Source organism: Prenolepis imparis, unplaced genomic scaffold (genome assembly GCF_030444845.1).
Source record: "Prenolepis imparis isolate NDT839.2.m4 unplaced genomic scaffold, iyPreImpa1.0 SCAF_10, whole genome shotgun sequence".
Lineage (NCBI taxonomy): Eukaryota > Metazoa > Arthropoda > Insecta > Hymenoptera > Formicidae > Prenolepis > Prenolepis imparis.
Genome location: NW_028141168.1, coordinates 13,576,623 through 13,603,959, shown reverse-complemented (window position 1 = coordinate 13,603,959; position 27,337 = coordinate 13,576,623). Strand labels below are relative to the sequence as shown.

The 27,337-nt window shown below is 34.2% G+C and overlaps 3 protein-coding genes across 6 annotated transcripts in view; 2 read left to right on the top strand and 1 right to left on the bottom strand.

The window, feature by feature from the left end:
• Positions 1–102: 102 nt before the first annotated feature.
• On the top strand, positions 103–1,385 carry LOC145941865 (ATP synthase-coupling factor 6, mitochondrial). Of its 2 annotated transcripts, none has more exons than XM_083048228.1 (4): positions 103–168; positions 566–711; positions 958–1,088; positions 1,248–1,385. In XM_083048228.1, the coding sequence occupies exons 1-4, from the start codon at positions 157–159 to the stop codon at positions 1,280–1,282; spliced, it is 324 nt and encodes a 107-aa protein (XP_082904354.1). In that variant the 5' UTR covers positions 103–156; the 3' UTR covers positions 1,283–1,385. The 2 variants fall into 2 exon arrangements, with proteins under 2 accessions (XP_082904354.1, XP_082904355.1); XM_083048229.1 differs by having other exon boundaries at positions 145–265.
• On the bottom strand, positions 899–10,217 carry Dnapol-epsilon255 (DNA polymerase epsilon catalytic subunit 1). The gene is made up of 18 exons (XM_083048220.1): positions 9,960–10,217; positions 9,764–9,884; positions 9,462–9,680; positions 9,143–9,369; positions 8,749–8,989; positions 8,298–8,614; positions 7,957–8,203; positions 7,296–7,848; positions 6,738–7,179; positions 6,335–6,572; positions 3,666–6,260; positions 3,374–3,537; positions 2,986–3,274; positions 2,767–2,853; positions 2,396–2,661; positions 2,172–2,304; positions 1,876–2,087; positions 899–1,790 (listed from the first exon to the last, which is right to left on the bottom strand). Exons 1-18 carry the CDS (start codon positions 10,037–10,039, stop codon positions 1,487–1,489), a joined length of 6,735 nt encoding a protein of 2,244 aa, XP_082904346.1. The 5' UTR covers positions 10,040–10,217; the 3' UTR covers positions 899–1,486.
• A 1,409-nt stretch (positions 10,218–11,626) lies between these two features.
• The window catches only part of Pnt (ETS transcription factor pointed), a 106,145-nt gene continuing 90,434 nt past the window's right edge, over positions 11,627–27,337 (top strand). The window contains exons 1-2 of one of the 3 annotated variants that reach the window (XM_083047451.1): positions 11,627–11,929; positions 18,123–18,235. In XM_083047451.1, the coding sequence (XP_082903577.1) occupies positions 18,128–18,235 (108 nt within the window). In that variant the 5' untranslated portion in view covers positions 11,627–11,929; positions 18,123–18,127. Of the gene's footprint in view, positions 11,930–12,446; positions 12,467–18,122; positions 18,236–27,337 lie in introns of those variants that run through there. The other 2 variants (XM_083047456.1, XM_083047452.1) reach the window with 2 other exon arrangements.

The following is a 27,337-nucleotide window of genomic DNA, read 5'->3' as shown; positions in this document are numbered from 1 at the left end:
AAAAAATTAAAAAATCCTAGCAAACGTCGAGATTTTGGACAATTCGCTTGCGAATTGACCAATCAGCTGACAAGCTGTTTTGTAATAGGGCCTTTATGTTCTCTAGTTTCTTTTGCAACAATCTTGTAGTCGAGAAGAAAATTCGGAGAATTGTAGATGCTAAAAAAAGTAATTATTTATTTTAGACACATACTGTTGATATATATAGTATGAAATTTTCATGATATTGTGTTATTGCATAATTAATTTATTTATGAGTTAATTGGTTTGTATTTAATTAATTCTTTTAAGTTCAATCCATTCTAAACGAAACTAACCTTAACAAATGTCATTGCATTTATTACGTAAGATTCAATAAATGATTGATTTTTTTATCAGTGTTCTAATTAAATTCGATATTTGTATTAGAATATACGATTTAAAAATGCTTTTTTTTAATAAACATAATTTAAGACATTAGTTTAATAGTTTGTACTTGTTATGTAACGAGAAGAAATTACTTGTTGACAATTGATAAAATATATATAAATTCCATTTAAAAAATTGTGTGTAATCTCTTTTTCAGGCAACCATGTTGAGATCACGACTCGCTAGTTTGCCGAAAACTGTAAAACGTAATATCAGTACTAATATCCCTGCATTGCAAAAAGCAACTGATCCCATACAACAGCTTTTCCTCGACAAACTCAGAGAGTACAAGTCGAAAAGCACGTAAGTGCACTCTTTGAGCTATTATATACAATATAGTAATTTTAAAAATAAAATAAAAAATATAAGAAACATTTCATGCAGCTAAAGAATCAGTAAATTTGATATATTAATTCAAATAATTTAACTAGTGCAGCTATTTTTATGATTATTATTATATATTACATTATATATAGGAAAGAGTAATTGATTAAAATAAAAAATTATGTATTTAAGTTTTATATCACAAAGAAATCTTTTTAATTTAAGAGCTGGAAAATTAGTTGATCCCAGTCCAGAAATAATAAATGAACGACAGTCTGAACTAGATAAACTGTATGTACAGTACGGTGGTGATAAAGGAGTAGACATGACACAATTTCCTCAGTTCAAATTTGATGGTATGCAATTTTGACTTATAGTTTGATTTTATCAAACAGATATCTATTACTTTTATACTCGAGAGTTATTACAAAAATTGTACTTCTATGTAACTGTTATACAAACATGTACATATAGTTAAAATGATGTAAAATAATGCATTACACTTTGTGTTTTAGACCCATCTGTGGATACTGGGCTTGATAAAAAGTAAAAATATATATTAACATGTATTATAGAATATTCATGTACCGATGGTCCATCAAACCATTAAATATTAAGTAATTTAAAAAAATAAACATACTACTATAGCTGAATTATTAATTTTTTTTTGTCAACCTGAATAATCCACAGCAAATTAAAAAACTAATTTAGTCATGTAAAATGTAAAACATAAAAACTATTTTTGATTTTATTTTTAACCAGTAAAGAGTTTTGTGTTATCTACTATCTCTGCTAAAATATTCATTTTACATTTGCTGGCTACAGATTTGCATATATTTACAAGCATTTTAACTTCATCACATGGAATTAAATTATCGTATTCACCTGAGCAAGAGCACAGTATGTTCATGTTTTCTCTCTTGATTTCCTTACATTTTCGACATTGTAGATCTTGCAATACGTAACCCATACTTTTGCGGTTTAATTTATCAATTAGTAAAAATTCTATTTCTGTATTGTCGTAAGAAGTATCACAGATAGGACATTTCCACATGTGCCTGTAATAATAATAATTCAAGGTAATCTTCATCTTAATAATTACATCAATCTTAATAATTATATCACTTATATTATCTGACATACCTATTATTTTCAGTTGTGAAATGTTCATCTCTACAGAGATCAACATCTCTCGTATGGTTACATGCTTTGCATATAATTTCTGGTAGAATGAGAGAAATACATGGTTCCTTCCATTCAACATTATCGCTATAACTGCCGACTCCAATCAGTCGTAATAGATTAGTCTTCAAGTTATGAACTTCGTGTTCCAGTTCTTTGTCCAGAGATAAAACCTGAAATAGATAAAAAATTCTAGTTTTTCGAGTAATTATCTTGATTGTTCGAGAAAGTAGGTTTAATAAGTGTATAATTGTTACCTTGCATACTGCTTTGATTAATTCAAGGGCAGGATTAATCTTTGTATTTTCTTTCCCATTCATGTCCAGATTAGGATATTCTTTGAAAGTTAACGTTTTTTCGGGCAAATTACGATGTATCTTTTGCGTTATTCTAAAAATAGTAAATTAAAATAATAAAAACTTTTTAGTCTGCTTTAAATTTTATGAGAAAAATTGTGTAAAATATATAATTATATACACACTTGAATAATCTTTGAGATATTTCGCCTGATATCAATTTTTTCGCGAATTCGGCTGTATTTTCCAATGCACCTAAACCAAGTGGTGCTATAAAGGACTGACTTTGACTCTGTCTTCTTCTAGGTCTTCCAGTATTATTGCCTTCATTCTCAATTATATACCGATATATCATGTTTATATATCCTGCTATTACAGCGTTGAAACTCGCTTGACAGCCTGATTCCTTAGGCAAACATTCCATTAAACTCCAACTCATGACTATTTCAGGCTAAATAAAAATTCAATTACAAATAAATAGTTCGATAATAGAATATCACTATAAAATAAAAAGTATATTAGTGCAATTTAGAAAAATATTTATAAAAATATTTACCATATCATCATTATCATCATTTTCGGTATTTTCATTGTCTCTCGAATCATCTTTTGATAGTTGTCCTTTAATACCGGCATGATTGTGCTGTTTAATAAATTAGATATACTTTATTTATTATCATGAGTTACGATGATTAATGTGATCAAAATATAGAAACGTAATTCAAATAAATTTTTAAATAATATTAATATTAGTTTCATGCAAATAATAACATACCAAGTCAAGCCATATCAGATATTCCCAGCATTGGTCGTATGTAATTTCGATACCGTGGAATAACTCTTTGTTTCTTATGGTTTGAACAACAAATTCCATATAGCCTAAAGCATCGGCTACGGATCTCTTCTTTGTGCACACGATAATTTTGTTAAAGTTTGCAAATACTATAATACAGCCTAATGTCTTGAATTGCGCTATTAATTGTATGTATAATTTTTTCATATAGGTGTGTAAAGTACGCCGTAAAGCAGGATCATAAAGTAAAGCACTCGAAGATCTTAGCCATCTGAAATCACATAAACGTGTACGTGTTTTTATATATACATATATTATACAAAAAATAGTATACGCATAATTAATAATATATCAAATAGCGCAAACATACCGATAAAAGTGAATCAGCTGATAGTCTGCGAACACATTCTTATAAACAGAGACTTCGATCAACCATGCGTTCACCATGCTTCGCAACGTCTTGAACGCCGGATTGCAAAGGGTGATTTCATCGTAGCTGGGAATAATCGCAGCAGAATCACCCGTTGCCATATCCTGTGGAAAAGTTCCAAATATAATTATAACATTTCGAATCAGAGAGGGAACATAGATGCTGCAAAAATTCTCGAAAGATTCTATCGTTAATTAAGTTGAAAATATAATGAATTTTACGTATCGCTGACCTGAACGGACGGACGTTGTTGATTGTGAAACGCCACGAACGTACTGGTTCCGTCTATGTCGTGAATATGATGGTACTGCAGCAACGCGTTGACCGCCAGACTTTCCACATCCAGCTGGACGCAAACACTGGAATACGTTCCTGGATTGTTCGCGGCGCAACTCGAGCTTTCCTCGAAATCCGTCAGTAATCTGTTGTCGTCGTTCTCGCTGCCGCCTAAATCAGGTTTCTCCGTGGGTGAGCACCACAGGACAAAGTTGTTCCTGTGCAAGTGTCTGGCGTAGAATAGATCAGCGCCGAAGAGAGTAGGATCCGCGGATATGTTGCCGATAGGCGCGTGGAAGAAGCGACATTGTTCCGCCATTAGTTCGACGATCTGCTGACTCTTCAAGTAATGCCTGACCATCATCTTCGCACCTATCTTCTGCCATTCTAGCGTACCGTACAGATTCTCCACGTCGCGCACGTGTGTGCTGACGAGAGGAAATTCATTGAGCAGCGGCATCTCGGTAGTCAACACCGTCCTGTCGAGGGCGGTTTGACTGATGATGATCGTCGCGCCGTGACCTTCGTTTTTATACGTCGTCAAGGCCGCTTGCAATGTACGGCATACTTGTTGAAAGTTTGTTTCAACCTGGATCACGAATTGCATGGTCGTAGGCAGTCTGTTTACGTTGTCCTCGCCAATCTTCTCCAACGTTGCTTTGCGTTCCTGCGTATACAATGTATTCATGTTCGACAGCTGATTGGGAGCAGCAACCGAATCTAAGACAAATATGTGACCTCGCTTGCTGGCGCTTAAAAATAAACCCCACAAGGCTCTCTGATGGTTCGAACTCCAATGATGATACAGAAATATATAGTTGATTGATTGGGTTTGCTTGAGGTAAGGCTGCAAGGCGATGCTCTTGAATTCCAAATGATCCAATGTGAAAGTGTCGGCTCCGTCTGCCATTTTACGCGCGGCACGCGAATCGACTATGCACACGCATCCCAGCTGCAATATAGCCCGAAACTCTAACGACATTTGTGTCTCGTAAATCCCTTCAATTTCTGGTTTACTCAAGTCCTCCAAGAGCTCTCGACTGTGCTCCTGAAACAGAGATTCCGGCAGAGAATACCGATACAAATTGTACACTGGGCGAGAACGCGGTAACGATTTGAAGCTCTTCTTCCAGAGTTCGTTTGGCCCTGGATCCGGTCTTGCTTTACGGGTGTTTAAGTAAAATACGCGGGGTACTACGAGACGCACTTGATGCAGCTGCGTATCGACCAATATCCATAATCGAAACATGCCAGGTTCGCCTGTCTCCGATAACTGAATGATTTGCCAAGGAGTTTCCAACAATTTCCTTTGAGCGCGTCTTAGGAAGCCGGTCATAGTAGATGTATTCGTATTTCGTATAACTCCCCAGGTGATTCCGTCGTTCTCATCCGTCTTGCTCCTCTTCTGCCGATGCTGATACCTCTGTTTGGCCTGATAGGCCCATTTTTTCTTATGAAACTCCAACCATTTGATCTTCTCTTCTTTCGTTTGTCCTCTGGGAGGAGGTGAACCCAAAGCTTCTTTCCAACTTCTGGCTCTAACCACTTCATCCTCTTCTATATGCTGTCGTTTTCTTTTGTTAACGACCGAGACTGACAGATTCTTGAAGCTAGTTGATGGTCTTGCGAGATCTTCGATATCACGAGGTTCTTCGATACTATCGGCAGTCTGTTGAAAAGTCTTAGCTGCTACAGTAAATATGTCCGTAATCTTTTTCTGACGATGAGACATACTCTTCTCCGATATTTTCTTGTGTAACCAAGGCGGATGCTGTACTCGCGGGACTGGATTAGATAAACCTTGCATTGCCGCTGGTATAGTGATTATTTTTTGGATGGCACTCCCGAGTCGTTCGATGTAATAATTCCAGTCCAAAATGTCTCTTATATTGTCACTGTACAAAGTGGGATCTTTCAACCATTTTTTCAGATAATGTCTACGGACAGCTGGTTCCGATTGAAAGATGGCCAACGGTATCGCGCGCTCGGTAACTGGTGCGCTTTGCGGTTTATTCGCTATAATATATCGACAAGCTAAACCCGCATCTTTAACCATCTCGTCTCCCAAGAATTCGGCTAGTCTTTTCGCTGTAGAAATCGACGTGGACTTTTGCGCACCGTATTCTTCCAATTTACGCGACATAGACTTGTTCTCGGATATAAGCTCGAATAATTCAGAATCGGGCATATTCGCACATTTACTATAAAGTAAATCGAGCCAATAATCTGCGTCCTTTGCAACCGAGGCGTAACATTCTTCCAACGTGTTACCCTTTAAAAAAGATTCAAAAACGGAGGCTTGAAAAATTTTGATCAGTTGCAGTTCGCCTCTCCTCTTCACCTCGAATCCTTTTAGTTCGGCCAACGAACCATCAAAATTAAAAACCGCGTATCGTTTCTTCAACTTTTTTCCTTCTTCCTTGGCAGCGGGCAACACCATGGCTAGATATGGACCGTCGACTTCGAAAAATATCGAATTCTCATTTCTGATTTCGTATGTTAAATTGTCTTTATCCACGAGATCATGGTATACTTTATTGGTAAATTGATCCTGCATAAAAAATCGATTAAAAGAAAAATTTAAAAATTAAAAAAAAACATAACATCTATAAAAGTTATACTTACTTTCACCATGAAATTGAGAACTGCATTCGGATAAGAAATCGTAAATTTTGGCTTCTTTTCGTGTGTAGTGTGAACTACAATGTTGTCTGGAAAAGATGCAGGTAATATGCACCATATACCATCAGTATCGAGTTCCAGTGGGCGACCAATCTGTTCTATAATTTCTCTAGCTTTCATGATAATATGGGCTCCTGTATAACATACGATACCACCCATTTCCATGCTGTGCCATCGTGCCCTGTAACAATTTTAAAGTATAATTTTAAAGTAATTAAAGTTTTAGCTTGATTATAAAAAAAAATAATAAATTCGACAAGAATATAATAAGATTGGTAAAAAATATAACATTAAAATATATATTTTTATATTATATATTTTAACTTTCTCTTTTTCTCTTTCTTACCCCTTTCGCATAACGTAGCCATAAAAGGAATTCAGGATACATTTATGAGCAAGTTGAAGAGAATCGTATAAAATTTCTCTATTCTTGGCAGATTTTATATCAGCTGCATCTCCTTTCGCGATTGCCGCTGCTACTTGCTGTTTAGCAACTTTAGTTAACCCTTTATATTCATATCTTCTGTCTCTGAACGCTCTCACAGTGTCTACATAAAACGAATTCTCTTTCTGACAGATTGTCTGCGTTCTCTCTTCCATTCTGGTAATTTTTACTTTCTTATAAGCCTTTTTGCAATATTCAGTAAGCCTATTTTTCTGAAACGTGGCTTGTTCTTTCGTGGTTAATTCGTGGAAAGCTCTCTTGGCACCACCAGGGAATTGCGGTGGAAATCTTTCAGTCTCTAGCTGTTGTTTTATTCTTTGATATTCACCCAAACTTGCAGCCACTGAAATTTGTTAATTACAAATAATAATCGAGTTACACGTTTCTCAAATTAAGAGAGAAAAAATAATAACATATGTAGAAATGTTTTATATGGTAAGATATTAAACTTAAACTTACAATATTCGCCCCTCCACATCCATTTCATCTTTCTTTGACAAAGAGCGTCAGGTTTATTATAATCGCATACCGCGCAATCCATTTCGTTTACTGTTGCAGAGGGTTGCAATCTGTTAGTCAAAATAATATTCGGATACATAGCGCCTACATCCAAGTGATAAATTACAGGATTTTCTAATCTCAAAGGTTGATCTCGAAGCTCTCTCAATTTTCCTTTAACTTCCTCTACTATTTCATCAAAATTCGTAACCATTTCAATAGGTACTTTCTCCTCTTCATGTATCGTATGTTTCAAGGCATTTTCTACACCATTGATTAATTCATTTACGGCATTTGGAATAATTTTGAAACGGCAGGGAATATCAGCTCTGAAGACACCAGACTCCAAAGCTTCCACGTGTCCACCCACATAAGTTTCTTGATCCAATAAATGGCCATCTTTTGTCAGTTTATTTAGTTCGGTCTCTTGTTTGTTAGGAAATATAATATTAGCATTAAAAGCCTGTACCATGAGAAGTGATTCGCACAGTGTACCGGATCCTTTTCTGAGCACCTAGAGATAATCGAAATGTCGAGATTATCTTTTTAGCAAAAGCGTGTACATCAATTGCAATATATTTATATATTTTTATATGATATATTATATATATATTTTTCTTACTTCATCGGGTTCCATAGGAATAATAGTGCTTAACGCAAATATGAATGGATGAATATACTTTTGATAAAGATAAAATGTTGCCACAGCATCAGAAACGGAATAATTCGCGAGTACTTCCGGCTCTTCCGATGCTAATCTGCACATATCTTCCGGGTCGAGTTCCACCGGATCATATCTTAACTTAGCTTTAGCAACAGCTTTTAAATTCTGAGAACCCACTGGTAGATACGAATCACGTCTCACCCAACTAGACAGAAAATATTTCACTTGATAAAAATATTTCCAATAATACATTGTATAACAATATACTTTCTATTCTATACATTTTCTAGAATATTTACCATAAACAATCCATATGCATAGCAGCTCTGTTGACATAAACTCCTTCGCGATTTTTAGAGAAACCAATTCTCTCTTTCATATCCATGTTATGCACAGCTGCTCGTGCTTCAACGAATGGCCAGTCAAAGAAATCACCGTTATATGTTACAAATATATGCGGTCTTATTTCATTAATATGATCGAAAAATCTTATTATTGTTGCCTTCTCATTAGGTTCATTAAATATTGTAAAAGGACCTTCGAATTCTGGTTTTGGTGTATACTCGAAATTTCGTATATCTGCTGACACTAATTCTCTATTTGTTATCAAGTATCCCTAGAATAAACATATTTCATACAAACTACCTTCGAAAGTGATAGAAGAACAATAATTTATGCATATTTCTTTTTAATTGAAAAAAAGGTGAATGATTCATAAGCATTATTTATTTTGTCTACATAATATATTACCTGTCCATCAATCATATAAGATATCATCATAATCTGATCAATACTGGCATCTGGAAACTTTAGTGGCAGTTTTGTAGTTTCAATATCATATGCCAACACAATTGGTTCGGGTGGTTCAATTATATCCTCCTTTCGCACAATTATCGGTGGGTCACTTCCTCTGGTTTTTACAGAGTACCAAGTTCCACAAAAGATGTTACAATCTATAGATACTCGAACGTGATGAGGTACATCATATTCTCTATATAAAGAATCAAATTTACAGAATCAAATTTTATGTAATATATACATTATGTATTATGTAAAATAGTAAAAATTTTTAAAAATAATTTAAAAATTCAAAAAATATCAAGAGATTAAAAAATAAATATTAAAACAGAAAAAATATAACTACCTAATATCAAGAATATTGTCCATATGATCTAAAGTTTGCTTATTATCCTCTTTATCACTTGGCTGCAATGTAGTTGCTAACATGTCTGTATAGTAAGTATTACTTTTTTCTCGCTCTTTATTAACTTTAACAACACGCATAATATCCCGCTTAACTTTTGTTAAGTCAACAGTATTTGCAAAAGAAAGCTTCAAGTATTTTTGTTTCAAACCAATCAAATGATTAGCCTAAAATTAAAGAAAAGAAACAATTACATTTTAATAAAAGAAAAGAAATAGTATCCCTCTAAAAGTATATATTGATTAAATATACATCTTACTAAATCAAGATCTTCTTTGTAAGTAGATTCAATTTTTGTTAAAAGACCCATGTACTTTTTAGATAGAAATGTTGACACTTCTTCGAATGTATCTTTACGACATAAAATGTAAAAGTATGGTGAATATGGCAACGACACTTTAAATCTGGTAGCGTCTTCTTCTATAAAATAATAATCTACGCCACTCAGTAGACGCTTATCATCTTCTACAATTTCAGTCTATGCAAAAAAACATCAAAATAAATATTTTATCCTAATTATAAGGCACAAGTTTATGTCATATTTTTTTCAAATTCCTTTACCGCGTGCATATTAAGAAGAAATCCTACTCTCTCTTTGGAATCAGTAACTCTACGAAATCCATATGCAGCATCAATTTTAATATCCTCTTTGATCTCAAGCAATCTTCCCAATGCATTTTCCCTAAAATGTTTCAAGATTAGAGAAAAATGTAATTAAATAAATACGCACAAAACAATTTAAAATTATTTATCATACCCCGAATTGGCTTCTTGATTTGGATTTTTATTATTCGCCTTAGGAGGTCGAAAAGCTCCCGTGTTTTGCAAAGTTTCCATTGCGAAAATACACAATAAAAGCGATACTTATTTAACAATACACTGAATAAATAGTAATAATCAAGTTTAATAACATCGATAAAAATCTTAGAAACTATTAAACAGCTGTTTACAGCGTGTTTGTACAAATTGTTATTGTTCCTCGTCTGTCATTGTTGTTCGCAGCCGCAGCCCGCCTTTTTCTATACGATCCGATATACATTGACAGTTATCCACAAAGACTCGTCTTATGATTGGTGGATTCTGATCGACGGATTTGCAACGAACTGTCAATGGACGCGTTCAGCAGAAAAAGCAGCTTTGCAACTGTTGTAAAATTCGTGAATCTGATTGGTGTATTCTCTTCATCTTAGCTGAACCTAAGAGAATACACCAATCAGATTCACGAATTTTACAACAGTTGCAAAGCTGCTTTTTCTGCTGAACGCGGCCAATGAAAATCTCTAAGGAGCTGACATTTTGCAATCCAAAGATAAAAATAAAAATAAAACAAAAAACCATAGACATAAGAATACCTAGACGGAACGCAATACTGCGGGGGTGAAGCACAAAGGGTGAAGGGAAATGGCTCAACACAGATGTCTATACAAATCTGTGTGTCTCGATTAACGTCGTGCGACGTGAAAATAGACGCTAAATCTGAGGCATCTAAAATGGACGCAACCGTAGACCTCTCACCCCTCAGGAACTACTCCCCGCGTCTAAAAGGGTACTTTACGCTCCGTCCAGGTATTCTTACGTCCATGCAAAAAACTAATGTCTCTCTCAGAAATAATTTTCGTAATTTTTTACATATATATATTTTATTCTCTGAACTTTGATGGCTAACGAAAAATACATAACAAATAAGGTTTGTTCTTTTTAATTGCACTAGATGAACTAGTGCAATAAGTTAGAGTGAAACAAAAGCCTTGTTTTCTATTCCTGCACTGGCTGAACTGTGCACACTGGTACAATAAGTTAGAGTGAGACAAAATATACTTGTCTCATTTTAACTTATTGCACCAGTTCATCAGTGCAGGAATAGAAAACAAGCCTAAAATACATTTGTCTCGCTTTTAGGGTCATTTCACAATAGGTTGCAAATGCCCTCGTTGCCAGTTGACAATTGCGGATTGTCACAATCAGCTGACAAGTAGCTTTGCTCTGATTGGTCAATCCGCAATTGTCAACTGGTAACGAGGGCAATTGTGGAATGACCCTTAAGGCTCATTCAGACAGGACGCGTCAAGCGTCAAGCAGCGAGCAGCAACCAATAAGCGAGGCAATATTTTTTATGCCATTGCTAATATTACCTCGCTTATTGGTTGTTGAATGGTTGCTGCTCGCTGCTTGACGCGTCCTGTCCGAATGAGCCTTAACTTATTGCACCAGTGTGCACTAGTGCACCAGTGCAGCTAAAAAGAACAAACCTATAGTCCGCAACACAAGCCAATTGAGTAGTACATGCATCTATACTGTATCGTAGTTCGTGACAATCGGTCGCCTGGCGGCCACCTATCGGAATCACCGAGGGACTCTCGTCGACGAATCACAAGACGCCTGCCAAGTTCATGGCGTTACGTATATAACGACCATTCGCAAGCCATTGGCCGCGGAGGCCGAAATTACGACGCGAGGTTAGTAGCGCGCTCAGTTTCATTCATGAAACGTCGACCGTGGAACGCGGCCATAATACTTTTGTAATCTGTATTGTGTACGGGCTTGTACACCGCGTCGCGTCGCGTTGCGTTAGTGCTGCTGCCGATGTGCGTGCGCCTCATACTCGTACACGTGATTCCCGCTTTGTGTCGCGTTTTTGCATGGTGTTTTCTGTGCGCGCGATCGAACCGGCTGGAAATAATCGCCGATAAACTTGTGGGACGTCGGTTGGCGACGGGACCGTAGCAGGTGAGTGGAAAAGAGCGAGAAAATTCGACCTTCGGGTCGCCCAATGTTTTTTTTTTCTTCCTTCGTGTGCTCGATCATATCGCACCATCAGCCGAGCTCTCGCGGCTAACGTCAGACGTCAGTGTCACCGCTTGACGTTCGGTCGCTATATGTTTGTAACGTTTATTTGCGCGCTCGGAATTTTCCTTCCGAATGGATCGTAAAGAATGGAATTCCTACGATCCGGAGAGGAGAGTTTTGACGCCCCGGGTAGGACTGACTCTAGAGCTTATTTCTCCACTTGGCCTCGCGCGTTATTGCGCTTCGCGTTAAAAAGAAAAAAAGAGGCAATTCGTTCCATGAATACCACGCAACGGAAAAGAAGTTTGTGCGAGAATATAGATCGCGCGCATGACAGTATTTTAACGAAGCTTCTCAAATGTAAAAGTGACTTTTGTTTTCAAATAACCGCCGTACTTTTATGTCTGTGTGCGCGCGCGCAATTATTATATATGTATATAAAGAAATAGTGAGTAAAGAATATAAAAGTAGAGAAAGGTAAGAATTTATATTATATTTGTCACGTATTACTTGTCATTAACCAACATTTATTCTGAAGTTTAACTTCATAGAAAGATGTGTTTACACTCTCGTGCACTTCCTGAGATAAAAAAAAAAGTATAACTGAAATGAACAATTTTAATTTTCCCTTTGGCAAGTTGTTTTACTATAGAAATCTATATAAAAAAAAGTAAGCTATATAAAAGTAAGCTGTGTAAAATTATCGAGAAATAATTACGCTATAAATAACTGTCGTTGAAATAATTTTATTTTAATTTTTTTACATGCCACATCAAAATAGGGACAAGTGAAATGATATTTATTTAGCTGTCGTCTGACATCAATTCTGAGAAAAAAGTACGTATTTTATTTCTCGATCGACGTATGTAATGTTTATTATTCTGCGTAAAGGTTTATCTTACAAGTCTCTCGCGACTGCAAATTGAGAAAAAAAAAACTGAAATAGCCTTATCTCAAAATAACAATGAAACCGACTTTGATAACAGAAAGGCAATATGATGTCACTTTGCCGTGCAAAGTTATTAATTTATCCGCGAAATCAATTTAAAATAGAAAAGGACGATTAAGAAAAATATTTTTTGTTATTAGATTTGCAGGGAATCACAAACAAATCATAAGAACATACATAAATCTTACAAAAACAACTCGGAGACTCCGAACCTTTAGTGAAAGATTTGTTGGAAAATTCTTAATTTCTCATCTCCATGAAACGAATTTACTTTCTCAATACAAATTCTATTAGATAAATTTAATTGAGGTTTCGACCAATTTCGTGATCTTTTGCAGACTTCCTACTTCTAAACTTTCCGAAAGTTTACTGTAATCATTATAATATTTAATGGTATTTATTACAATGTAGGAGTAAATTTGTAAACCCACACTATTTAAAAACACCAGCTTTTTATTGCCGGCGATAAAAATGATTTAAAATATGCCGAAACCTTGGAAATGAAAAAAAGAGAAGTGGAATGGTCTCCATGAGAGTTGGCCGAAGGTTTTTTGCACAATTTCTCGGGGTTCTCAGACCGCAACGCGGCAACGTTGCGACCTGTCTCTTCATCTGTCTCCTTTTATCTCATCATTTCTCTCTTTCTTTCCCTTTTGCCTCTTTTTCTTTTCCCCTTTCCATGTTTCTGTCCTTTTTCTTACCGTTTGCCAAAGATGACGAACGGTGACAAAGGGGGAGACCGCGCTCCGCAAGAAATGACACGACGCTTGACTGGCCCGAAAGAACAAGAGCGACGATCAGTGTTGCTCGATGAAAGACCCGAGAGTTCAGCCCTTTCCTAAAAATTATATACATATAAATGTCCGAATATATCTTGCCATATTTTGCGAATTTATGTGAAAATGTAATCGGTACAATGACAATTCAACACATTGTTCTCCAAATATTTAAAACTGCGAATAATTTATAGTTGACAAAAATTACATTTTCGTTAAATATATATTTCAAACAAAAAATTCTTTCAAAGAGACATGCGTGTTTTTTAAAAATTATTATTATTAAAGTTGAGACAGAATTCTTTCAATAAGGTTTCTTGGTTCTTTAAGTTTTTAATGCTCTGGCCTATTAATGCTTAGACATACTTGCCGAAATTAATTTCGGACCGCGGAAGGTTAATTTGCGAGTGAGTGATATAGAGCTTATTTGCGATTCGTCCAAAGTCAACGATGATTCACGATTTTTTTCTCCGCGAGCCATCAGCGATGTTGAATTTGGCATACGGGTGCGTACGCACCCAGACACAACGTGGAAAGTTTGTAGCCTGCCCGCATCTGGAAACCCAATAACGGCCCCCTCAAGAGAGATATTACGTTGCTTTCATTAAGCTTAAGACAATAGACACTCCACTTTTGCGACAGATTACACGTTGAACACGATATTAATATAGTTTGTTATCTTGTTATTTGAACATTTTTTTTCAAAAGCGTCATTAGAATCTATAAATTTTCAATACAATAATCAATGAATATTATATGTGTATAATTTATTATACATAATGTATAATATCAATGTATATTATATATTATATAATGTATAATATATATAATTTATTATACATTATACCAGGTGTCCCATTTTAAAGGACCCACTCAAATATCTCATTGTCAGAAACACTGCGTTAAATCGAAAAATGTTTCCTACAAAAGTTGTAAGGTTTCGAGGGGGACATAACATAGTAATATTCATTTGACCTTGGGCGGCGTCTCCAAGGTTAGTGAAGGTTAACCTTAAGTAAAGGTGAGAATGAATTTGAAGAAAATAAAAAAATGCTTCAGATAAAAGTTGTTCCAATTAATTAGTAGAAAAAGATGTTATAATAAAAAATATGGGTTTTCATTTAAAACATTTATTCTCACCTTCACTTGACCTTGGAGACGCCGCCCAAGGTCATATGAATATTACTATGTTATGTCCCCCTCGAAACCCTACAACTTTTGTAGGAAACATTTTTTGATTTAACGCAGTGTTTCTGAGATATTTGAGTGAGTCCTTTAAAATGGGACACCCGGTATATAATAAATGATATATATACATATATAATAAATATAATATATAATTATATAATACTAGAATGTATAATTTTACAATTAAAAATATTAGAGTACACAGGCGATAATTCGACTTGTGTTAACAAATCAATCCAAGATCATGTATTACGATAAGAATTTTTTAGATATTACGCGAGATACATACACATATTTTATCGTGAACAAAAGATTTTAGAATTCAGTATAAATGAACATGCAAAATGAATGATGAACCACTTAGCACCCTGGATTATGCTTTGTCGAGAACTCACAAAGTTTTAAAAAAAATTTTTATGCCTTTTTATCTTTTCGTCTCTTTATCTTTTCTTGAAACTATTTTCGTCCTTTTCAAATACATCAGGTAGATATGGTGCAGACATAGGATAAAAGACATTCCTAATAGATGCTTTAGAGAACAATAAAGATCTCTAGATTTTTTTTTTTACAACCTTTATTATATCTATAATCTTTTTAAATTTTCACGTTAAAAAGAGATGATAAAAAATATATTATTAGACGAGCCAGTATATTTACGTAATTATAACTGGTTTTGAATCTGCTTTGAGCTGATTATTTATCTCAACACTTAAGTTTTTTGATAACAAGCAAATAGAATCAATATAGATTGATGATAACGTGCGCGTGTGGAGAAAGTACTGATAAATAATAAATAAATAAGTATATCATGCAGAAGCTAAATTCTTAAATTAAATATGTCCTCTACATAAGATTATAAAATTTATATGTGATAATGTATAATTATTATATATAATAATATAATTATATATAAAATATGTTTATAAGATATATAAATATATCTTATAAACGTTATATTGTGATAAATATTATATAATATTATTAAAATAAACACGCAATAATTTTATCCGAATAATATGACGGTTCGAGCCATTCAATATATTGATAATTTAAGTAGTCTCTTTTGCAGTATATTATTATATAATAATAATAATAATAATTGTTAGTTAATTATTGACAATTAATGAAATACGTCTTCTTCATTTACACGCGATAATATCAGCTCGTTTGAATTTATTCGCATAATCCTTTTTGATACTTACAATTAAAAGTAATAGGAATTATCGCGATGATCTATCATATTTTTAATTAATCTCACAACTTGATGAACTTTCACTGGAAATTTATACGAAACTTATCTTTTTACACAACGCAGATAAGCATCTGGGTGATTAATGAAATATGCCCAACAAATTGTAAGCTTCAAACAATCGCTGATATCAGATCAAACTTGATTAGGCGCGCGCAATCAAAGAATTATCGATATTAATCTTAACTTTCCGATGTTTTTCCGGTGACATTCGCAGAATTGTCAGGATTCTAAAACACCGTGATTTATTCTTTTTTTATTTAGCACGATAGGTGATTACATTATTTTCAAAATTATGATTTTGTCAAAAGACGTTATCTTTTATGAAAATATCAATCATTGTCGCGCGTTGTCGAAGATAATCATAAAAGATCTTTCGTATATATGTACGCAAAATTGAGTTATTCTGCTTTAATTAACTCTCGTTATCGTTCGTCAAATCGCAGCAGGGGTGCTGATAATTTGCGAGATAAATTTCATCGGTCCGTTAAGTTTATTTTATGTTTAGTTGAGTGCGTATCATTGTATAGTGTATGAGCTGTCGAGTGTCACGCATAAATCACCTACTATTTACATAAATTTATATATAAAAATTTATATAGTCGATTATATATAGTCTTTTTAAATTAATTTCTTTCTTCTAAAAATCACGTATTTGCTGTAAATTTTAAATATCAGATACTCAGCAAAATGAAGCTTATAAACTATGATGTAAACATAAGGTATATAAAGACACATAAAGTGCTAATTACAACGAACGATTTCTTATATACATTGTCATTGTATTTGCAAACAATATTTCTCAGGATAATAAACTAGACAGTTTTTAGACGATAAATAAATTCTAAACAATTTAACATATTCAATATCGTGGCAAGTGCTCGAAGAAGCTCCGTTTTCTACCGTTCCGAAACTTGTTTGTAGGTTGTATCTCAGAATCTCTGAGAAAGAGCCGCGTGTAAAGGGTCGTGAGAGTAACCGAACAGTTTTCCACCTACCATCTGGCGGCTGAGGTTCCAGCCGGAGTAACCTGATCCTCGTCGCGACAGAGATTCGAATATCTCCTGCGCTCCACATCCACCGTAAAACAATAGCTTCCCCTTCCCCAATTAATACAGAATTTAATTCGCTTCTATTAAATCGCGACAGATAAAAATTTAACGAAATTGATGATAATATAGCGAGGCTCTATTTGAATAATAAATTGGACTAATCAGTAATAATATATCGGATTTTTGTTTAATATTTCGGAATATAAAGGTAAAAGCAATTGACAGAAATAAGAAAAAGAAAAATATACGCACAGGTTTCAGCGTTTGAAAACTAATTAAATTTGCAGCTGTACATACATATTTTGATAATGCTCTTGCACCGCGCAATCTGCAATATAATAAATATAATAAATAATATAATAAAAATACAATCAAATTAAATATAACATTAAATATTAAAAAATATAACGAATATAATTGTTGACGAAATCAGATCTTAATTCAGATTTTAGAGAGAATCGTCTAAAAATCAGTTTGTTAAAGTTAAGTTTAGAGAGTCCGTAACATTCCACATGCACTGCATCATCGGAACAATTGTACGAGTTATATAACCATTCAGTGTGTTAGGACGCTTGCTTCGCTTATATTATTACGCACCGTCCTTTGCCGAAACGATATCGATCGTGTATCTAAAAGCGGACTATTTAACGGTTGATAAATAAATGTATCCCCCGCGAACCAGAATATCGTGCCAAGCCGGTGAAGCTGGTATAAAATTATAATTGGGACATCGTGTCAAGTGATCCAAGCGCGAAGAAAATCATTTAATTCCCAAAATCTTATCCATGTTTCCCTCCTTTCATTTTACATGTATTTATCCGTCCGATAACTTTAATATTTTCACTTGCGTATATTCTAATATTTATTTTTTTTAATATCTTGCGATTAAATTATTAATAAAAACCTTTTTTTTATGCAGACAAAATGGACATGGAATCCCTATATGACTACGTCGAGGATGATCAAGATTTTTACGAAGAAACTCCTGCAACCAGAAAGGGCGGTTATCCCATCGATCACAGATCCATAAAAGTAAGTCAATACATAATAATGAAAAAAATTCAGTAGAAAAAATTCAAAATTTTGTTGCATATTTTTGTTTAAAAACAAATTTTTAATCAGCGACAAGTGCTATTAAAAACCCCGATACAATAAACATATGCGTTTCATTAAAATCGCTTTTTATGTTATGCATTTTTTTATTCGCAATCAGACATTTACAATAATAATCTACAATTTTGTAATATGAATTAAATTATTTAAAATTTTATTATACAAAATATACAAGTAAAATTATAATTAAAGTTATTCGAAAATTATATTAAGTTATTATATTTTGCGGAAGTATAATATCAGAGCTTCTTATATCAAAAATATTTGTTTTTAACATATTAATGTAAATTGAAACTTTTAGTATTTTTTCTACTGCTATAATATGTTATTATTATTCTGGGAAACAATCTCTAGCTAATAATTTAGAACATATATATATTCTGATATATTTTAATATCTTTGAAAGTTAAAAGAGAATCCACGAGAGTGCGATCTTTAATTATATTTTCACTACTGCCATAATCTTATTATTTATGAAACAATTTACTTAAAATAATTTAGAACATTTTAATACCTACACAGAGAGAATTTTCTCTTAAAATTTACCCTGAAAATCATGGTAATCGTGGGACAATATGGTAAGAAAAGAATTTTATGAGAATTTCTTTGATTGATATTTATCACAATAAAAATAATATTTTATTGTGATAGATATTATTATTTTTATTGTGATCAATATTAATCAGAGAAATTCTCATAAAATTCTTTCTATACCATATATTATCCCACGACTACCATGATTTTCAAGGTAAATTCTAACAAAATTCTCTCATTGTCGGTGTATATTTGAATATATTTTACTTGTAAAAGTCAAGAGAGAACTCACGAGAGTACATGTTTACGATTACCTATTTTTATTAACTCTATAAAAAAAGAGAAGAATCAAGTTTTGTCGAGTAGCGTAATATCGTGTTCAAGTAAAGGCGAGTCTGAGTGAGAAGCGCTACAGATATTATTCGCTCTCGACGACGCGAGCGCGTTGGCCGAGCCGGTGATTGTGCGAGTGCCACTAACAATTCGTTCCTTGTCGCTCTCCGCCTTCGTTTTATGAATGAACGTAGAACCGGCACTCGGCACCCTCTTTTCCTCTTCGCCCTCATCCGCTTCTCTGCCGCTGTCCCCTACGCGCCTTCAGCCTTTAGCCTCTCTGTCACCGACTCACCCTCGTCCGTCTCGCCTCTACTCTCCGCCTCCGTCATCTCTTTCTCTCGCTCTTTTCACTGTGTTTCTCTCGTCTCTTCTCTCCCGTGTTCTGTCTATCGCTCAGCGAAGCCGAACAGTTCGGTCGCCGTTGATTCACTGTAAAATATCGAACAACAGTTTCGTCGACTCTTAGTTCCTTTGGTCGAATCAAGCCTCTTCGAGAGGCTCGCGATGCTGTGAGAAATGTAGCATCTCTGTACAAATCTGCTTGATTAGATTCTTACTTGCAACTTGACAAGTTAATTTGAAAGCGTTTTAGAGAAATACAACTTTATTTCTCTTTCAAAAAGATATTTTATGTATATAAAGAAAGAGTATTGTGTGTTATATATATATAAATACTTCATAAATCTCGATAAATATAAAATCTACATAAAAGATCTACATATAAGATGACAAAGAGTCGAGCCTTTTTATCGATATACGAAGAGTAATCAGATAAAGAATGTATTGGCAATTTAATTTAATTCACACCAAGATAAAGGAAATGTTGTATAAAGTGACTTTATAAAATCAGTTCAAAAAATAATAATAGCATTCTTCTCTATGATGTCATTTTATGTAATATCTTGTAAATTAAAACATGTGTGTACGAGGGTAAATCAAAAAGTAAAGGGACAAATAAAGAAAAATACATTTATTTTAACCTATGTGGAAAATTTACATATCATTTTTCGACATAATCCCCACCAACATGGATACATTTGATCCGCTACTTAATAAGCTTCTGTATTTCATCCTGGAAGAAAGATTTGGGTTGGATGTGTAGCCAGTTATGCACCACTGCAATGACCTTCTCATCCGAAGAAAAATTTTTTCCTCGTAGTGCTTCTTTTAATAAACCGAAAAGATGAAAAGAAAAAAGAAAGAAAAAGAAAAGAAATACCCTCGTAGATTGTACTTTTTGATATTTTTTTCATATTTTGATTTAAAGTGCATATGGTTATCACGATGTTATACCTACATATAATGAAGTATTTTCACTAATAATATTCAATCTAGCTTGTGACATTTTACAAATGTTAAATACAAGTATAAAATTATCAACACTTTTGTCTTTACTTAATTTTTTTTGTTGCGACAATTACACTAAATTTAATTGTAAATTTTTACTCGTAACATTTTTCGCACGTTCCGGTTTTAATTGTTTTCGACGCAAAAGTATCGACAAATAAATATCCTATCGAATTTTCATTACGTAAAAATCAATATCAAATTTCTAACGAAATCTGACGTAGCGACAATTGAAAATAAAAAATATATTCTCGTATTTCGTTCAAAAATGAGATCGTAACTGTTGGAATATTTTTTACAAATCTTTTCTAGAATTTATACAAAGACTAACTTTTGCGAGGTAAACATTAAATTAGTTATATAGTCATTTCTTTTTTTTATATTATATTACACTCAGTTCAAAAACTTGTTTAAATTATCAACTTTAACTAACGTTTATTGAAACGATTCATGGATGAAGTGAAAGATGCAATAGTTAAAGGAAAAAAAGGGCAAATGTATTATATATATTCGTGAAATTTGAATGGACCACGAAGGCCTGACTCGTCCAATCGTAGAAACCCATGTGTGCCAGTTAAGAGTGAAACAAGACGTGGAAAAGGCAGCATGCGCGGGAGAAAATGCGACGCGAATACATAGGGGAGGAGAGAGAGAGAGAGAGAGAGAGAGAAAAGGGAAACCTAAGCCGCCAGAAATAACATCCCTTCCCGCATCCCGCATCATATGCGGCCAGACCTTCTTGCATGCGTCTCTCTGATCGTTCTAGTCGTATGCACCGTTGACTGCCTTGCCTACGTCATACATTTGCTCGTCGCAGCGACGTCGACAATGACGACGACGATGGTGCAGCAACAACTTCGTCGTCGTCCTACACGCCATTCTCGTTCTTTGATTTTTTTTTCTTCCACATATTTTCCCCATGTGATGGCAAAAGCCATAATATAGCTTCAATCGCGTCACCCTCTCTTCTTTCGCGTATATATTTTTGAGCATATTATATTTTTATATTTTTTATTAGCATAAAAGAACGAAAAGCATGACTAGGCACACACAGAGATTCAGCTCTCTATATATATTCTACATATATTGCAATGTCTCGCGCGAATTCCATTTTTTTTTTTCCTCGTTATTAAACATTGAGCGCTATTATTACATCGCCTTTCATCGTTCGTTATAATATTTTTGTTACGGACTACCCACGTAATGCACATGCGCTTCGCAGCTAGTGCACTCACATCCCACGCCTTCCATTCTTGGCCTTCTATCCGTTCTTTGCTTTCTGTGTGCGCGGCAGCAAAGACGTATAAAAGGACAATGTAATTTTAGTTTCATTTAATACATTATTTATTCAAAATGCCGCAATATCGTATAAGTTGCTTTTAAATCACGCTGTTAACTTTTTTCACCGCTTTTTCGACAGTTGCACAATTTTTCATTGTACATAATCTCAGCATTTATTGCACACTTGACTTCATCTATGCACAATGTCCTTTTATAGCTTTTTCAGCCCCATCTTTTTCATTCATCGCCGAACAGGCGATATTAAAAGATGTGTTAAACTGTATGTTTCAATAATCATGATATCTACATTCGTGATCATATCATTATGGCTTCTTTTATTTATATCAGAGCATTTTTAGGGGATTTTTCATATCATTTATTTTATCGTGGAATATGTATTATACGAGATTCGAGATTTATATAAAATTTATTTTCCTTATCACAGCCCATGACATTATCAATTATCGGATTATCGACAAAAGCCATCAATAATTTTTTAATATTTAATATGATTTAATGTATTAACTTCATAATTTATATTTCCGAATTAAAAGAACAATTTTTTTAGTAAAATAGAAATTGATAATATACATTCAATAACACGCACACACAATTATAGCCTGATTATGATCATTTTAATCTTCCGCCACTAATAGTAGGTTGTCCAGTTGATTTAATGACTGAAAACTTGGCTATCGATCTCAAATTAAGCGTTATGGGCGCGGTCTATCCGCTTCCTTCGTTATAAAACGCGATATATTTCCACCAATATTATTATACATTCTCTTATATCATTCAACTCTATGTATGTCGATATGTATCTCGAACTCACGCAAAACCGCAAAACGCGCGTCCGATCATAAAAATATTTATTTCACATATCACACATTTATTATGGAGTATGTATTACGAGATTCGAGATTTATGTAAAGTTTAGTTTTCTTATCACAGCCCGTGGCATTATCGGTTTATCGACAAGAACCATCAATGAATGCGTTAGTAATATGTATATGAAAATATATGCAAAAGTATAGAAATGATTATTCATCTCATGATGGAAATACGTACGATGTGATGTATTATTTCATCGTTGTTGGAAATTTATACGTAAATTAATTACACAGAACGAAAATATTTATCAGGGTTTCATAAACAATGCAGTTATGATTTTTGCATGAAATGAAGTATAAGCTTATATAGCATCGACTCGTTATAAACGAAGGAAATGTTCCGCGGCATTGATTTTTGCGATAAGTTATTAATGCGAATCGCGTGAATGGACTGTTTGCTAATTTAATTTCGTCCGCATTTGAAGTGGATATAATCGTAGCCACGTCTGACCGATTAATTAATCAGCGTAATCGATAAGATATCGAGGTCGGCAAATTCAATGCAAGAATAAAGTTGGTTTCACATGATTTCATAATGTCGCAGCAAGTATGTGTATGTGTATGATTTATTTGACTGTATTTTGTTTTTTCAATTAATATAGTATTGCGCAACAGAGGGTTTATGTCTTCTCGTCGAAATAATTTGATAATATTCATATCTGTCATGTTAATGGAATTAACATGCAATATTGTGTAATGTTTTTCTTCTGTGTTATATATTATCAGAATTTTCATCATAAAACATATATTATATTAGATTCTACAGAAATATTCTATAAAATTAATTAATTAAATAATTAAAATTAATGAGAATTTACGCGAGTATGCGCGTCTCTCTCTCTCTCTCTCTCTCTCTCTTTGTGCAAATATATACCTATTTAAAAAGGGACCGGACGCTCAGGCTCTGTGATTGACTCTTATTAATATTCATAAATCAAGGATTATTTCGTAGGAAAATGTATGTCATGTATACAATAGAGAGAAAGAGAGCGCTTATGCGATTAAACATCTGTCAATTTAATTATTGAATTCCAAACATCAAACATTTAATTATTGGATTGGATGCGCAGTAGACTAAAAGTTTAGTAATTTATACAGTCGTATAACTGTCACACTAATTATTAGTGAATTTGCTACACGGGCGATTGATCGAGAAATCTATACTAGCTGAGTGTGCGCCATTATTTTCTCAAATATATCACTCGCGCGCGTATCGATAAGCTATATCTTATTTTTAAACACACACATACACATACACGCAGTATCCCGAAATAATAAAAAAACATCAATATCCCGCTTCGTTCATTTTTCCGCCTCGCGTGAAGTTTTTTTCATCTGTCAGGTGATCAGCTGATCGGCTATGCTCGCGCTTTACACATTGGGTACGTTTCGTTTCACGCATATGCGCGCATTTACCTATAGTACACGTTACGTTTACTATAGAAAATGCGCGCATATGTGTGAAACGGAACGCACCTATTGACTCACTCCAAATGCATCGTCCATGTCGATTTAATTTCCATATAGTTAATAACCATATGGTTTTTCGACACTTGTTCGCACGACTTTGACAAAAGATGCCTCGTTAGTTAATTATATTTATCACGTGATCAGAGATAACACATCGCGTAAGCCTGTTTCGTGATATTGTAGTCGTTGCATTTGTAAACGTTATGTAACGAATGAGTTTTGACGGCGAGATACCCAACTGAAATGTCGAATTAGACCTTTTGCTCGTGTTTTTCACGCGAGCACACACATACGTAATTTATATGCATGTTTGACGCAGACATTAACATAAATTATATTCGGTATAACATTATTTCAATCGTGACAACAAATCGAGTATTATCGAATATCGATCGATTGAACAAGTCGAGACAGACGATCTTTTATCTCGAAATGAATTGTAAAAGATGAAATGTAATCTTGTAAAGAAGACCCAAAGAAAATCCACATTTTCTACATAATTCATTTCATCGATTCGTATATATTAACTTATATTTTCCTTATCGCTTTTCTTTCTCAATTTTTTTCATTTTATCGGGCAACTGATTATTATAAAAACGAGAGATGGGCGACAAACAACTTGCACGATATTTCGCATCTGTGATGTCGACGCAAAATTTATCTTATCGCTTAATAGCTCGAATGTCGTGCACGATCGAACGGATCGACGTTCGCGCTAAAGTGATCCGATCTAATACCACGCTCATCGATAGAATTGGCTGTTGAAATATTGCCACGCGTGTGGTCTTCTTACTTAGAAGACCCCTTACAGAGAAGTCATTGTCGTCCATAAACGAAAATGCTGTTGAAAGAAATGTGTTTGTGAAATGTTCATAAACACGATAATCCTCCTTCTCTATATACATATATAAGATTATTGTTTTATCGACAATTTAATAAAGAAGAAAATATTAAAAATATTAGATGTTGATAAAATGCACGATATTAGTGACGAAATGAAAATTTTGTCAATTATCATACACATGACTTTTCAATATATGCGCCATATGTATTATCGCTCGTTGCTTTTTTCATTTTTTTTTATAACTAAATGGCGAGCAATATTTAGAGTCGCTTGAAAAGAACATGATGTTTCCTTGAGCGATAATGCATATCCCGCTTCGGTATCTTGATAAAAATATATTCCCACGATATCTCGGACACTTCATGTTCCGTCAATCTGTTTTTTTCGACTGATTTTGTCATATAAGCGAAGTATACAGATTATGTCATGCTTATAAGTCTTTAAATACAAGTCTTTAAATACATGTTATCATGTTTAAAATATTCGGGAAGAGTTCACATCCGTTAGGTCATGTATGTGCGATGTCCGACATGAATTGAAGAACACATACACACATGCACGTACGCCGGGGGTTAAAACAAAATTACGCAAAGTTCACGCGACTCGTTGATAACGCTTATTCATGAATGAATCGATCCAGTCTCTCAATCGTGTTCGACGAACGTAACTTATCTCGGGATATATTCTCGGATTTGCCGGCGCCGCACTCGCTGATTCGCTCTTCCTCCTCGTCGCCGACGTCGTTGTGTATATCGCTGCGAATAGATTTGCATGTCTGAAAAGACTATTACCGAGAACGAGCGCCTGAAAGTCTACTTCTGCCATCGGCGAAAAACAATCGCGCTTGGCTGCTATCGAGATTCCGCGAGATAATATGCATTTCTTGCAAATCGCAGTTGTCAAGTCACTCTTAAAGTAATTTGACAAATATTCGATTGCATTAAATATGATACAGAGAGAGGCATGTCTTTTTTTTCTCTCTCTTTCTCAGGTTTTGCTTCTGACTTGAAAAGTCACTCGAAAGAATTTCATTCAGTCAATCTCGACTCCCTCTCGCAACTCGTGTGCGACGTGTGTTTGTGGGAGGCTTTTGTACTCGAGATAACCAATATTATCGCTTCCCCAAGTATCGAGAGCTTATACTGTCCGAGATAAAAATTTGCGTAAAATTTGCGAGCAAGGTCACGGTCAATGTTGATGAACAAACAGTGCTACAAATTCTACACATCAGCATTGGGCCATCTTATCACACATAACCACCGGAATTTTATACTCGCGTCTGGCAGATAACGTCGTTGTAGGCAACATCTCGGTCACATATTATATTGATGAATGCGTTGAATGACTAAATCTTCGTTCAGCATTGTATATCGATGACGAAAGAGGAAGAGATGGATAAATAGATAGAAATATATATATATATATATATATATATATATATATATATATATAGAAAGATCACGAGGAAAGATGCTGAGGAATAGAATGTGTCAGAATTTTGAATGCTTCCTATTTATCTGTAGATATGTATTCTCATATCAGTGAGATAACCAAACAAAAGATTATCAATATTACAGATTGCACTATAGAAAAATTGTTGTACGAATTCGATCAATCACTATCAACGTATGACACATTTCTCTTCTTTTATTTATAAACTAATTTAAATAAATGATACAATATTGATAAAAGATTTGAATAAATTTATTTACTTAAATCTTACTATATTACTTATTATAATCTAATATGAAAAAGTAATTATTATTTTTAATTATAATATATTTATTTAGATTTGCCATGTCCTGCGTTTTATTCAATTTTAGCGACAATATATTTCGAAATTTTGAAGCTTTATTTAATGACGTTATCAAACTAGATAACATCATTTGTGTTTTTTCATTGAACGAATTTTTTCAAGTCGAGCAGAAACACATGTTTGCGCATGTCAAAGTTCAAAATCTAAATTTCTTCCGTACGTCACGTTCATTGATTCCTCGTAGTACTAGATCACGACACGCGCGCGTTACATGTCGTTACGTCACTCGCAACGTTTCATTCAACTCGAAGTCTTTCATATATGAAGGTCAAGCGAGTCGTGACTATCGCCGGCACGAGCACACACACTCTCTCTCCATTCTTTTTCCACTTCGAGCTGTGTCCCCCTCTTTTCTTTATTCCATTCTTCCTCGACAAGCAACGTACATCGCCTCCTCCTCGTCGAGAGCAACCCCAATCGTTATTCCTCTTATTTGCCTCTCTCATTGCTCAACGTATCACTTTATTCCGTAAAATTTTTGAACTTTGTTCTTTTTACTTCGA

Coding starts and splice junctions, on each gene's coding strand:
- LOC145941865 (XM_083048228.1), top strand. Junction 712..957: donor GAGTACAAGTCGAAAAGCAC/GTAAGTGCACTC, acceptor TTTTAATTTAAG/AGCTGGAAAATTAGTTGATC. Junction 1,089..1,247: donor TCCTCAGTTCAAATTTGATG/GTATGCAATTTT, acceptor TTTGTGTTTTAG/ACCCATCTGTGGATACTGGG.
- Dnapol-epsilon255 (XM_083048220.1), bottom strand. CDS start 10,039: ATGGAAACTTTGCAAAACACGGGAGCTTTTCGACCTCCTAAGGCGAAT. Junction 7,180..7,295: donor GATGTGGAGGGGCGAATATT/GTAAGTTTAAGT, acceptor AACAAATTTCAG/TGGCTGCAAGTTTGGGTGAA. Junction 6,573..6,737: donor GGCTACGTTATGCGAAAGGG/GTAAGAAAGAGA, acceptor AAATTGTTACAG/GGCACGATGGCACAGCATGG.